Source organism: Nuphar pumila, chromosome 11, assembly GCF_984573655.1.
Source record: "Nuphar pumila chromosome 11, dmNupPumi1.hap1.1, whole genome shotgun sequence".
Taxonomy (NCBI): Eukaryota; Viridiplantae; Streptophyta; class Magnoliopsida; order Nymphaeales; family Nymphaeaceae; genus Nuphar; species Nuphar pumila.
The window spans coordinates 110369714-110383929 of NC_143259.1; the positions used below are offsets into that span (position 1 = coordinate 110369714).

A 14216-nucleotide genomic window follows, 5' to 3' on the forward strand; every position below is an offset into this window, starting at 1 on the left:
TTAGATTGTCAACAGGTGCTGTTCTAGTATGACTATCCAATCTAACTATCACCAATTAACCCCGCACTTTGAAGCGTGAATAGACTTTTCTGGAAGCAGGGTTTGTTGGTATTTAAGTAAAAGTTGGCAGAATTTTGTTGTGAATTCATGGATCCTAAAGTAAGTCTGTAGTGTTACTCTTGAAGATGTTTATGGCTTATATGAGTATTAATTATCTGAATATCTTTAGAGATGTGAGAGTTGCTATCAAAGGCTCATTTGACTTGGGATTTTGATCAGTTTTTCTAAATTCACATATAATTGATTATTATATATTTTATAATAATGTGATTGTAGGCTATATAGAGGTAGTTGATATAGTTTGATGCTACACTGGATGTCTATGTCACCTGGGTAAGGGTACGACACGGTAATTTTAAAAATTTGTGGGTACGGGGAAATGGATATATATATATATATATATATATATATATATATATATATATATATATATATATATATATATAATAAATTTAAATAAAAGAAAATAATAATAACATTTTAAATATAAAAGAGGAAGAAGTGGTAAAGTTAAAATTTTTATAATAAAAGGTGTTTTAAAAATATGTGTGTTTGAAAAAATATAAAAAGGAATCTTTTGGTTATTTTTAAATAAAAGAGGAAGAAGACATTATGAATACAAAAAAGAGTAAAAAGATTTTTTTAACAATATGAAGAGTGGTAGGGGCTTCAATGAAATTTGTAATTTCATTAATAAGAAAAAGGGGGTGGGAAGGAAACACATTCTAACCTCCCTATCAAACATTCAAACACAAACATATATTCTTTATATACACATTTCACATATGTGTATCCAAAAAACCCATTCTAACTTGGGTCTTGATTTTAAGATTCATAAATTCATTCAAACACATTTTAACTTGTCCATCAAATATTCAAAAATATAAATTTATTTCTTTGCTCATAAATTCCTTCTAATATTCAAACACAAATCCGGTATTTTCTCATAAATTCATTTAAATACATAATCAATAATTCATTTCTTAACCATAAAATGAGAACATAATGCATTTTTAGATCAAAAGTGACATGTCTCAATAGTTTGGACATGAAGTTTTCCATCAAAAAATCATAAAATCTACAATGAACCCATATCAAGAGTATTCACCATCCACCCATGTCAAATAGTTTTACATCACCCCAACCACCAAAATACTGTTAGAAAAGTTTTAAAATATAACTTAACTGTAAAATCTTGGTAATTTATTGTTTCCCACCAAAAGTGCTTTGAAAATGTTTAGTCTCATATCTAAGAGAGAAGTTTTTTCGGTGGTTTAAATAGAGAGTTTGTTCTCTATTCTTTACTTTGGTAATCCTTGAGTCTTCCGATGGCTTGTGGACGTTGTTGTGCATCATGCAGCAACGGACGTGCCGCTCGCGCACACGCGCATGCACGCATGTATGCGCAAGGGTGCTTGAGGCGTAATATGGCATTTTGATAGTGCACTTTGCACGCTTGCAGCGGTGTGAGGTGCAAAGGTCTATTTTGACTTTTCAGTTTTTTGAGTTGTCTGGCCGTTTGAAATGCTTTAAATGCATTTATATAGAGATTATAGTGCATTGTGGTTGTTGGACGGTTTTGAATGCTTTTAATCAACAGTCAAAGGTGGGTGACCGTTCAGTAGGGGTGGCAATCGGGTCGGGTTGGCGGGTTGGTGTGTCATCATACCTCAACCCGACCCGTTTATTAAACGGGTCGGCTGTGGCAAACACTAACCCGACCCATTTAATAAACGGGTAACCCGACATGACCCGCCAACCCGTTTAATAAATGGGTTGGGTCGGGAAAACGAGTTGGCGGGTAGCGGGCGGGTTGGCGGGTCAGGTTGGTGGGCGGGTTGGCGGGTCGAGTTAGCGGGTTGGCGGTTGACCCGCCCGCCTAACCCGTTTATTAAACGGGTCAGCCGGGTTGGCGGGTTGGCATACCCCCAACCCGACCCGTTTAATAAACGGGTTAGGCGGGTTGACCCGTTTATTAAACGGGTTGGCTTAAGCCCAACCCAAACCCGCCTAAGAGGCGGGTTGGCGGGTCGTGTCAGGTTTTGCCACCCCTACCGTTCAGTGACCTTTTCGTCCTAATTTCTGTCATTAATCTCATTTATCGCAAAACGTTTTGGCCTTTCTAAAAGTCTATAAATCTCTTCATTTTTCGTCTTTTGATGTATCAGAATTTCTGAATCTTCAGTTTTTCTCTTTTCTTTCTTTCCGATTTGGCTTGCAGAGTTCAAGTGTGAGAGAGGTCATCTATTCTTGCAAAGCAGTGTCTCTCTTGAGGTTCAAGCTTAGTTGTATCCTAGGAACTCAGTCGTATCAAACCTCTTTTCGCATCTTCAGAATTCCCAAAGTGGGGCGATTGAAGTTCTAAAAGATAGTGATGCCTCTAGGCTTGAGATCTCCATTTCCTTAAATCCTTATTTTGTCACATGTTTGCGGTAACAAATACATCGTAAAAACAAAAGAAACCAAATAACTAATGCAACTGAGATGCAACAGATTTATTCAATGGCACATTGTTAGGCTCTTTCGTAGGCCTGCGCAACAACTTGCTGTCCATAATGCCTCTTTCATGGCATTATGCATTCCGCCTTGTGGTGTGCAATAAATGGCCCCTGAATGCTAGCTATTGGAATGTGAATATTTGGAAGAACTCATTCTCCCAGCTGGTAAACATTGTTATTATAATTGGAAATTTATTATAGGGAAATTAGTTAATCTTGAAATCTAGGCTCTGAAAATTAAATGGATTGATAATAATAGAATCAAGGCATGGTTCTTTTGGTTAACATGGAATACATATGATGGTAAGAAAAGTTATCATAATGAGCAGCTATGCCTACTAGTTCTTGTAAGTTAAACAAATTAGAGCATACTCCAATCTTATACTCCAATCTTCTTCTGTTAGTTCACCTGAAATCTCTTCAAAAGTCCCTCAAAATAGACATTGGCTGTAAAGAATAAGGCATAGTTATGCCATTCCTGGTTCTTTAGCATTTAGTATTTTCGAGTATTGCACCAACTTGCAAATGTGACAACATTTTTTGTTACATGGAATCACAAATTAGAAAATTTGATACTCTTTTTTAATCCAGTTTTAAACTTAATTAGGCTATTGGAAAGCTTTTCTCTGGTAGTTCTTTCCCTGAGTTTTGCTGCACTACCTTCTTGCCCCCTTCAGAATCACTTCACCTTGACCAGTACCAGTCCATAGAGATGGTCACTCTAAGATTGTAAGAACATGGTGTCTAGATTACCACTGGACCTAGAGACAGACTGGACGCCATCATTATGGGATCCCTGAGATTCGATTTGAATCTGTATACAGATAATCAACCCTGAAGGATCCAAAACCAGTCAAGGATTTGTAGTTCTAACTCCAAATACCACCTTCCATAATTCGACCATCTAAACACCACAAAATGACAATCTTTCAATCCCAAATTTGATTTTAAGGCGTTTCCTGGTAGAGGTATTTTCACATGATTTTTGGTATCACCAATGCTGTTAATGTTGAATATAATATGGTGTTGGATCCAAGATCATGTAAGACCACAATATAGAGTCTAGGCCATTGACTTGGCATCATGTAACGAAAACCAATGTTGCCAGTTTCGGTATCTGTCCTGAATCGTTTGGCCAACGACTCAGCTGTATCGACCGACCGATACTCAAGTGAATTGTTCTGTATCAACCAAAAAATAATGAAAAAACATATATGTCAATCAGAACGGGACACATGTTAAACCATTAAAATAATATTTAAAAATATTAAAAATGTATTTTTTTATATTTTTTACATATATTAAAAATAGCCGATTCAAGAGTGATGAGTATCAATTTTCTGCCGATACGATACGACTGATACAGGCCTATACTCACCCATACTGACAACATTGGTCAAAACATATTTGATGCATTCTAGTGTAGAGGGCGCATCAGATAACTTTGGTATCACGAAAGGTGCCAAGTTGATATATAATACGGTGCTGGATCCAAGGTGGTTCTGGATCCCGAAGCAACACTAACTCCATCGCTGACTTGATGTAAGGCTTCTGACGTCTATATAGATATGAACCACGAGAAGCAAGATTACGAGATGACTTGTTTTTTTTTCCCTCTTTTCTTGCAGATGAATTTTGTTTGCTATGCCATGTTGCAAGCTGGATAAGCTCCAACTCCCACAATCCACTTTCCAGATTGACGGTAGAAAAGGGGGCAGCTTACCGTGTTTGGTGCAACGAGGTTTGACCCCCAAAAATTCAGGAAAAAAATGGGGCGGGGGGGTGTTTAAGGGCATATTTGTGTGATAAACTTCATTTTTTCATCTATTTTGTCATTTCACCATATTTTATGGGGCAACCAAGGTCAATAATGCATTGATGTCCCGTATATCTATATATATATATATATATATATATATATGAAGGATTGACCAACCAAAGAAAGGTTTAAAATCTACCACCAATGATGAATGAAGGGCTCCCCTTCTCTAATGCTTTAGCATTTCATGATAGGACCTGATATATTTGTTATTTATAATTCATTTAATAAAAAATATGCTTTTCACGAAGACTTTATGACATATAGGCATATATTGAATTTTAGAGCTTTCAAAAATGCATCTGAACATGGAAAATTCATAATCCAAAACATGTCACTCACTAAGTAAATGATAAAAATCTAATATATAAAGTCTGATCGCGAAGAAACATTGTCAATTATCATCGATTATAGATTTTGGACCTTCTTTTGGTTGGATGGTCCCCCTTTCCTCTCTCTCTCTCTCTTTATATATATATATATATATATGACAAGAAACTCAACCCAATCACTTAGGGCTTGTTTGGTGGGTCATTCCCAACCTGATTTGGGATAGTGTGACCACAAATCATGCTTGGGCCACCAAACAATTGTTGCATGTCTTTGGTATGGTATTTCACTGATCCACCCCCTGTTATGCCGAGAATAGGATGGGGGGAAATATACATTAAAAAATTTGTGCAAAGGGGTCTCCCCAACCCTCTCTCTCTCTCTCATGTGCAACAGACTATGACGAGGTTGGCAGCGAGCCCTGCACTGGTCAGGTCAACAGTGAGCCTTGTGCTGGCGAGGCCAGAGGTGATCTCTCTCTCTCTCTCTCTCCTATGTGGCGGCCGACGATGAGCTCTCCCTCTCTCCTTTACTTCTTTCTTCCCCTTCTTCATTCCTCTCTCTTTCTTCCCCCTCTCTTCTTCTTTCTTCTTCTTAATGTTTTTTTTGTTTGATTTTCTTTGATTAGGGCTTTGATTTTTTTTAGTTTTTTCTTTGATTTTTTTATTAGGGCTTTGATTTTTCTTTGATTAGGGATTTTGATTTGATGTGATTAAGGTTTTTTCCTTTGATTAGGAGGTTTTTCTTTGATTGTCATTGATTAGGGTTTTTTTTCTTTGATTAGGACTTTAATTTTCTTTTATTAGGGCTTTGATTTTTTTTACTTTTTTTGTATTTATTTTTTGATCTTTTTAGGGGTTTTATTTTATTTTCATTGATTAGGTTTTTCCTTTTATTTTCATTTATTTAGGGTTTTTTTCTTTGATTTTTATTGATTAGAGGTTTTTTCTTTGATTGCCATTGATTAGGGTTTTTTCTTTGATTTTCTTCGATTAGGGCTTTTGTTTTTTCTTTTATTTTTTTTTTATTTTTTCTTTGGTTTGTTTATGATTTATTTTCTTGCATTTTAGGGCTTTATGATTTGTTTATGGTTTTTGCATTTGTATATAAAAAATATGAATTCTTATTTTTTTTATCAAATTACCCAAAGTTTAAGCATTTTTTTTACTTGGATCTAGTTTGATATCCATATTTGGAGCTAAAATCTATAACTTTTTCATAAACTATTATAATTAGATCCAATATAATATTGATTAAAGTATTTATATATTAATAAAATATCAATTCTTATTTTCTCAAATTTTAAATATTTTTTAGTTTTTAGATTCAATTTGATATCCATATCCAAAGTTAAAATTCATAATAAACATGTTAAAACACTCATATGGTTGGGTGGATTGAGTAGTACGAAGTTATCCGACCCATTATCTATATGTGTTCAAGATGTTCGCATAGCATAAAAACCAAATGTTGGACACAAGGAACACAACTTTTTGTCCATTCGAAACTAACATTAAATATAATATAGTTGTTACATAACAGACAAAACATGTGTTATGCCTGTTTTGTTCTTCAATCTTGGACTAGCCACCAAACATTCCCTCAATGGGCATTCCCCTTGCTAGGTAAACAGCAGGTGGAGCCATGGCCAACCTATCTTTTTTTTTATGATGAGGAATCCTCGTCGAAGCAAGGAAAACCCCAAGTGGGGCCCACACCCACCCTGCCTTACATGTCCCACCACTAAAAGCTACGAATACACTTGTGCGCTAGTGGGGTTTGATCTGATGCCTTCATCTCAACACCCTCACAACCACCCCACTGGCCATGCAGGCGAACCCCGTGGTGGTCATGGCCAACCTACCCTATGTGCCCCAACCATGTAAAAGCATGTGTCAGTGGAGTTCGATCTAGCATCTTCATCTTAACACTCTTACTATGCAACCCCCATCCATTTTGGCATCACTTGGAAACATAATTGGCAAACTCAATGAGTCTAACTGGCTACTGCCCCAGTTGTCTTAGATCAGGACTTAACCGAGTTAAAAAAATAGTATAACTCGGTTAGTCACATTTTGAGTCGGCCGAGTCATCTAAGACTCGACCGAGTTTACCATTGACTTGGCAGAGTCTTAGCTACCATGCACGTTGAAACTTCATTAACTAAAAGCATGTTTTGGTAAAAGCATTAAACATGTTTTGCTAAAAATTCAAAACGTTAACTAAAAGCATTAAAAGATTTCAATTTTCCAAAGCTAGATTTTGAAAATATTTCTACTTTCCAAAGTTACATTTGGTGTCGGTACTTAGTGGATGAGAATTTATTAGCATTAGAGAGAGAATTAAATGATAATATTTAATATGAAAATAATGATAATAACTAGGTATTTTACAAAAAATAACATTATTTTAATGCATCTATTTAACTCTCATGCAATTGTTTATATTTTCTGAAAATTTTATGTTTAGAATATAAAATATCATGATTACAATGTGATATTTACATTTTATCAAGTACATTATGATATTTTGTAAATAACACACTATTTTTCAATTTTAAATAGTGAAATATTACTTTTTAATATTTTAAAAAATATATTTTATATATGTTTAATTTTTGAAGTTATGTTTATTACTATATATAATTAATCATACCTAATACAACAACAACAACAACACCTTCATCCCAAACAATTGGGGTTGGCGATATGAACCAAAAAGAAAATCATTTTGGGTCCTCCACATGAATCCTTCTCCTCCAATCATTTCTATCCAATGTCATGTCCTCGAAGCATTCATATTCTTTCTTATCATCTCCATCCAAGTCTTCTTAGGCCTACCCCAACCTCTTTTAACTAATAGATTTTCCCATTTCTCCATCCTTCTAACTGGAGCATCATTAGGCCTTCGCCGAATATGCCCAAACCATCGTAAATGATTCTCACTCATCTTATTTTCAATAGATGCAATGCCTATCTTCTTACGTATTTCCTCGTTCCGAATCTTATCTTTTAGTGTATTTCCACACATCCATCGAAGCATACGCACATTTTTTGCAAATGATGTCTCTTGGCAGCCCAACATTCCGTACCATATAGTAAAGCGGGTCTAATTGCCGTCCTATAAAACTTTTTCTTCAACCGCAATGGCATTCTACGATCGCACAACACTCCACTTGCGCTTTCCATACCTAATATGTTATTTTTTTATTTTTGTATCATAAATTACATATTATTTATTTTTAATAAATTAAATAAAAATTCTTGACTCACCAGAGTCATCAAGTTGTATGTGGCCTTTCCTATACCGAGTTCCAAGAAAGCCATCCATGCTTGGAAACAAAAGGTGAGCTTGTGATATGGCAAATGCTAGTATTCATCCATATGTTAACAGGAAAATGCCACCAGCCCGATGTTATTTTAATATATTGAACATTTTGTAATACTTTTTAATATTATTTCAATAAAATTATTTTTTTAAATATTAATATAAAAACTATTGATTAAAATTTTAATTTTTTTTTATCCTCATTTCCCATTTTTCAAACAAATTTGAAACTTGTGAGTCGAACCCATGTGGCATACCATCTTATCCACGTATCTTTGTGACATACCTCTAGCTAGGAGTTAAGGGTGTTTTGATTCACACGTCACAAATTTCCTTTTCAGGAAAATCTCGGTGAGAGAAAACCATGCAGGACTTAAAAAGTTTTTTTTTTTTGGAAAATCTTGTGAAAATATTTTTTGTGAGAAGAAAAACTTATGAAAATATTGATATGTGCTAATAAAAAAAGTCCAATAAAATATATATGAAAGTACAAATTTTAACATAAATCATATAAAAGTGCTAGAAAACCTGTCTTTTATTTAAATTACAAACCAAATAAGATTTCAAGACCCTAAAGCATTGTAAAGAACCCTAACACATCTACCTGATATCTAAGCTCATGAACTCAATGATCTAAGATTCCAACTTCAATAGAATTTCAAATCAAAATATTTGAAGGCATCCTAGATGGAAAGCAGTAGAATGCTCAAAACTGGCCCTGTTATATGTTATGTCAACTGAGTTACTCTCGTGTCGTGTCCCTTATATGCTATTTCGAATCAGCATTTCCCCATGAATAACATGTTCCTAAGTCCTTTAGCCGTACTCATGTAATTAGGGCTAGTAAACGAGCCGAACAGAAGGTGTTCAAGCATGGCTCATTTTTTATATCGACATAAAACAAATGCATTTTATTTAAAAAATGTATGATCTAAAAATTGATTTCTACTAGTTTGATCATGTTGTACCCATCTATGGGGCTAGATTTTGGTCACCTATGAGTTCGGATTAGGTCGTTCGACCCAAACCAATAAAGACTTAAAATCGAGCACTTTGCTTCCTAACTTTTAAGTAGTTTTTTTACTTGCTTTTAGGCTAAAAAACACTTAAAAACAAGAAACCTCAAAACAACCTTTTTTTTTTACTTTTAGGCAAGAAAACACTAACTTAGATCATCACAAAAACTTTATGTGATCGACCCAAGCTTCGATTAAGACTCAATTTTTTAATGTAAAAATGATAAAAAAAAATTGATTTTATGAGTTATGAATCAGGTTTGGTTCATGTAGTTCTTATTGGGGCTAGGTATGATTTTTCTAACAATGGATTCGATTAGACCTGAGTGGACTCGATACCATACCCTAAAATCTGGTCTAATTTAATTCTAACCGAGTTCGAACCCAACCCGACCCGTTGAGACACTTAATCATTTACATGTAAAAAAACCATTAAAAGTAATTCTGTTCATATTATATATATATATATATATATATAGAGAGAGAGAGAGAGAGAGAGAGATGCACCACTTCTCTCCGTCACCGGCAACAACGGCGTGACGTCCGCCGACCGCAGCGCTACCCACCAGCTCTCTCTCACAGTTGACCTCTCTCTCTACGCCGCTCTATAAAAAGTGGAGCAGTAAGATGCCTGTGATAAAAGCGTGAGAGGCAGAAAAAAATAGAGGCAATAGAGAGAAAAAACCCATATCCCACCGACTACGGTTAGGGCAATCTGATCATCATCAGCCCAACTACTACAAGAGAAAACAAAAAGAGATTTTTTTTTTCTTTTTTGTTTCTCACCCCCTTCCTCTCCTTTTCTTTCTGTGTACTTCATGCTCTGCTATGATTGAAAAAGAGGAAGAAAAGCCTTTTTTATTTCAAATTTTGAACCATGGGTCATGATCCTTTCTTCAAACCATTGCTTCAATTTTATGAAATTGGGCGTGCTTTTGTTTTTTGTTTTTTCTCTTTTGGGGGCTGAAGGAGTGTAGAAGAAGATAGTTGGGGTTCTCCCAAGATGAGTTCTCCTCTTCTTCTTCTTCTTTTTGGTCTTCCTATTCATCTCTTCAGGGTGGTGGTGACTTAGGGTTCATATTTCCAGCGTGGTATTGGTGATTTCTGGGATTTTGGTAGAGATGGGGTCTCGTGTTCTGAGATGGTTGGTGATGGTGGCGATGGTGGTGGTGGTTCTTTTGCTTTGCTCTTCTAGCGCGGCAATGGGAAGCTGCGATGCTGGTGATTCGCGAGCATTGCTGGATTTCGCCGGAAACCTAACGAACCGCTCGGTTTTGTGGAATTGGTTCAATGGTTCTGATTGCTGCGCTTGGGAAGGTGTCTCTTGCGCGACCGTGGAGAATGCAAGCTCCAGTAGGGTGGTGAGGTTGGCGTTGAGCGGGAGAGGCCTCAGAGGAAGGATTTCTCCGTCGTTGGGGCGTTTGGATCGTCTGCGGATTCTCGATCTTTCGATGAATTCGCTTGGCGGTGAAGTGCCGCGGGAGCTGTCGAGCTTGGTGGAATTGGAGTTTCTTGATCTCAGTTACAATGAGTTGAGAGGTTCGTTCTTCCACTCGGCTGGGATTGGCTTGAATTCGATCCGATGGATTAACATTTCCAGTAATCTCTTCAATGGTAGTCTTTTTTATTCAATGCCTGTCTATCCGAAGCTCATGAGCTTCAACATCAGCAAAAATTCTTTCAGCGGGCTTATTCCGACCGTCCTTTGCGGCCGATCAGCTGCTATTCAGGCTCTAGATTTCTCCGATAATAGTTTTTCAGGCGCTGTTTCGGCAGGCCTTGGCAATTGTACTTCTATGGACCAGTTGTTCATGGGCTGTAATTCTCTCAATGGGGAGCTCCCGAGTGATTTGTTTAGCTTGACAGCATTGGAGCAATTATCGATCCCCATGAATAATTTTTCTGGTAAATTGAGTGAAAGAATTGGCAATCTTGCGAAGCTTAAATCGTTGGTGATCTCCTGCAACAGATTCTCCGGCTCATTGCCGGATGTTTTTAGAAATCTGACCAGATTTGAGCAGTTGGTCGCTCATTCAAATTTTTTCTCGGGTCAGTTGCCTCTCTCTCTGGACCTCTGTTCTTCAATGCAGACGCTTGACCTGCGGAACAATTCTCTTACTGGGAAGATTGATCTGGACTTCACAGGTATGGTTCAACTCAAATCTCTCGATTTGGCCACGAATAAGTTTGAGGGTATGCTTCCTTCTAGCTTGTCAAATTGCAAAGATTTGAAAACTTTGAGCATTGCTAAGAACAATTTAAGTGGCGAAATTCCTGAGGAATTCAGTACACTTCAATCTCTTTCATTCCTGTCGTTGTCAAACAATAGCTTCACAAACATCTCGAAAACATTGCGAGTACTGCAGAATTGCAGAAACCTAACTACACTCGTCCTGACAAAAAATTTCAAAGGAGAGGTCTTCCCTGACAATATAGTTGGATTTGATAAGCTAACTATTTTAGCTGTCGGAAATTGTGGTCTTTCTGGTCAACTACCTGGATGGTTGTTTAAGTGCAAGAAATTACAGGTATTGGATCTGTCATGGAATGATTTCAGTGAAAGCATTCCATCTTGGATTGGTGAATTGGACAACCTGTTTTACTTGGATCTCTCAAACAATTCGCTTACAGGGGAGATACCGGTAAGCCTGACACAGCTTAAGAGCCTTGTTTCGACCAATTCATCTTCAGGGTCCGCCACATATATGAATATCCCTCTGTATGTGAAGAGGAACCAAAGTGCCAATGGCATGCAATACAATCAGATATCAGGTTTCCCTCCATCAATATTTTTGAGCAACAACAGGCTCAACGGTAAGATATGGCCGGAGTTTGGGCAGTTGAAAGGTCTCCATGTCTTTGATTTGAGCAGGAACAACATTACCGGAACTATTCCTGATTCTATTTCAGGTATGTCGAACTTAGAAGTGTTGGATCTAGCTTACAATGATCTTTGTGGGTCCATCCCCCTGTCTTTGAATAAGCTGACCTTCCTATCAAAATTCAGTGTTGCAAACAATCACCTGTGTGGACAAATTCCTACAGGTGGGCAGCTCTTCAGCTTCTCCAACTCTAGTTTTGAAGCAAATCTTTGTCTGTGTGGTGCACCTTTTCCACCTTGTAGTGAAGCCAATGTCACAGAAGTAGCATCTAGCCTGAAAAGCCAAGCTGGAAGAAAACCCATTCTAGGAATAACAATTAGTATTGGTGTTGGGATTGCATTGCTCCTAGCAGTTGTCTTTTTCAACATGTCAAGAAGAGAAGTAGTGAACCAGTGTGATGAAGAAGCTAAAATTGGTCGTCCTCACAGAATATCTGACAACTTGGGTGCAAAACTAGTCCTTCTATTTCAAAATCCCAATGGAAAGGAGCTGACCATCTGTGACCTCCTGAAGGCCACCAACAATTTCGACCAAGCCAACATTATTGGATGTGGAGGATTTGGTCTCGTATATAAAGCAAATCTCCCAGATGGCATAAAAGTTGCAATCAAGAGGCTTTCAGGGGACTTTTGTCAGATGGAACGTGAGTTTCAGGCTGAAGTAGAAGCACTCTCAAAAGCTCAGCACAAAAACCTTGTCTCTTTACAAGGATATTGCAGGTATGGTGATGACAGGTTGCTAATATACTCTTATATGGAGAATGGAAGCTTGGATTATTGGTTGCATGAGCGGCTTGATGCAGGATCGGAACTGGACTGGGAGACTCGTCTGAAGATAGCTCGAGGCGCAGCAGAGGGGCTGGCTTACTTGCATAAAGCATGTGTGAACGTTGTCCATCGTGATGTGAAATCAAGCAACATTCTCTTGAATGATAAATTTGAAGCTCATTTGGCTGATTTCGGTCTATCAAGATTGTTAAAGCCATATGATACTCATGTGACAACTGATCTTGTAGGGACATTGGGATATATTCCTCCTGAATATAGTCAGACCATGACAGCTACATTCAAGGGTGATGTTTACAGTTTGGGAGTTGTTATCTTGGAGCTTCTTACTGGTAAAAGACCTGTAGATGTATGCAAATCAAAGGGTTGCTGGGACTTGGTTGCTTGGGTCCGCCAGATGAAGTCAGAAATGAAAGATGCCAATGTATTCGAGCCATTGATATGGAATAAGGATAATGAAAAAGAGCTTCTAGCAGTACTTGATATTGCTTGCAAATGCATAAACATAGATCCAAAGCAGAGGCCATCAATCGAGCTGGTTGTCTCATTGCTCAATGCCGTGAGAAATGAAGATGAACAGATCACATGAGTTGGTTTCTGTGTTTATCTGTTGATTACCCCAAACAGCTGCAATGGGGACAGTATTTGAACCAATTCAGCATTCCATCAAATGATGAGTTGCTGAAATTAGAGAAGGGCTGTCCCTTGTCTGACTGGGTGTATACATCATTTGAGATTGTATATAATATGCCTTTCAGGTAATATCATACACGTTGAATTAGTGCCAAGCTTTGCAATTGGCAACTTCACATAAAGGTTGAAGAGATAAGCTTTTCATGGTAGCATATGATCACAAATCCAACCAGTGTACTATGATCTGTTTAAGATACAATGCTTATATGTCTTAACCAAATCTCACTATTTGCTTGTAGACCCATCTCTCTCTCCAAGAAGAGTGTTTGGTCACACTGCAAGGTGTTTGTGTCTGCTCATGTGGGCATGTGTCTGTCTGTGCATGCATGCTCATGTAGGCATGTGCATGTCCATGTATGCAATGTGCCAGTCAGTATTTGCTGATAAAAATTTAAGATCTATGACAAAGTTTGCCTTCCGCAGCCACCCTTGGGATTCAGTTTACTTGAAGACTATGTCCTGATTTCTCAAGGTATATTAGCCCTTGTGTTGTTGCCTGGATTATTAATTAGTAGAATGAAGATGTTAAAGTATGGCAGTTGATAGGTTGGTGACTATTCTTGAGTCTTAGTGTTCTCAGGATAAAGCAAATTTAAGTTTGAGGATATTCTAAACCAGAATGTAAAAGCAAGTACACGTACCGGTAGATGTCATGGATGAAAAAAGCGTTGTTGCAGGTGCACGGCGTTCTCCTTAGCCTATTGATGCCCATGATGAGCTTAGGCTGTCAAGTCGATAGTGAGCAGGATCCGGTCAAGTCGATAGTGAGCAGGACCCTGAACCTAAATAAGAGAAAGAGAGCACCT

The 14216-nt window shown here is 37.4% G+C and overlaps 1 protein-coding gene across 1 annotated transcript; it reads left to right on the forward strand.

The window, feature by feature from the left end:
• The first annotated feature begins 9596 nt into the window (after window positions 1–9596).
• LOC149822822 (phytosulfokine receptor 2-like) lies at window positions 9597–13645 on the forward strand. The gene is made up of 2 exons (XM_089980068.1): window positions 9597–11960; window positions 12096–13645. The coding sequence occupies exons 1-2, from the start codon at window positions 10172–10174 to the stop codon at window positions 13304–13306; spliced, it is 3000 nt and encodes a 999-aa protein (XP_089836194.1). The 5' UTR covers window positions 9597–10171; the 3' UTR covers window positions 13307–13645.
• The last annotated feature ends 571 nt before the right edge of the window (window positions 13646–14216 follow it).

What these genes read in the sequence shown, in the direction of transcription:
- LOC149822822 (XM_089980068.1), top strand. Translation starts at nt 10,172, where the DNA reads ATGGGGTCTCGTGTTCTGAGATGGTTGGTGATGGTGGCGATGGTGGTG. An exon ending in TATTCCTGATTCTATTTCAG is followed by an intron (nt 11,961 to 12,095) that starts GTATGTCGAACT and finishes AAATTCCTACAG; the next exon opens with GTGGGCAGCTCTTCAGCTTC.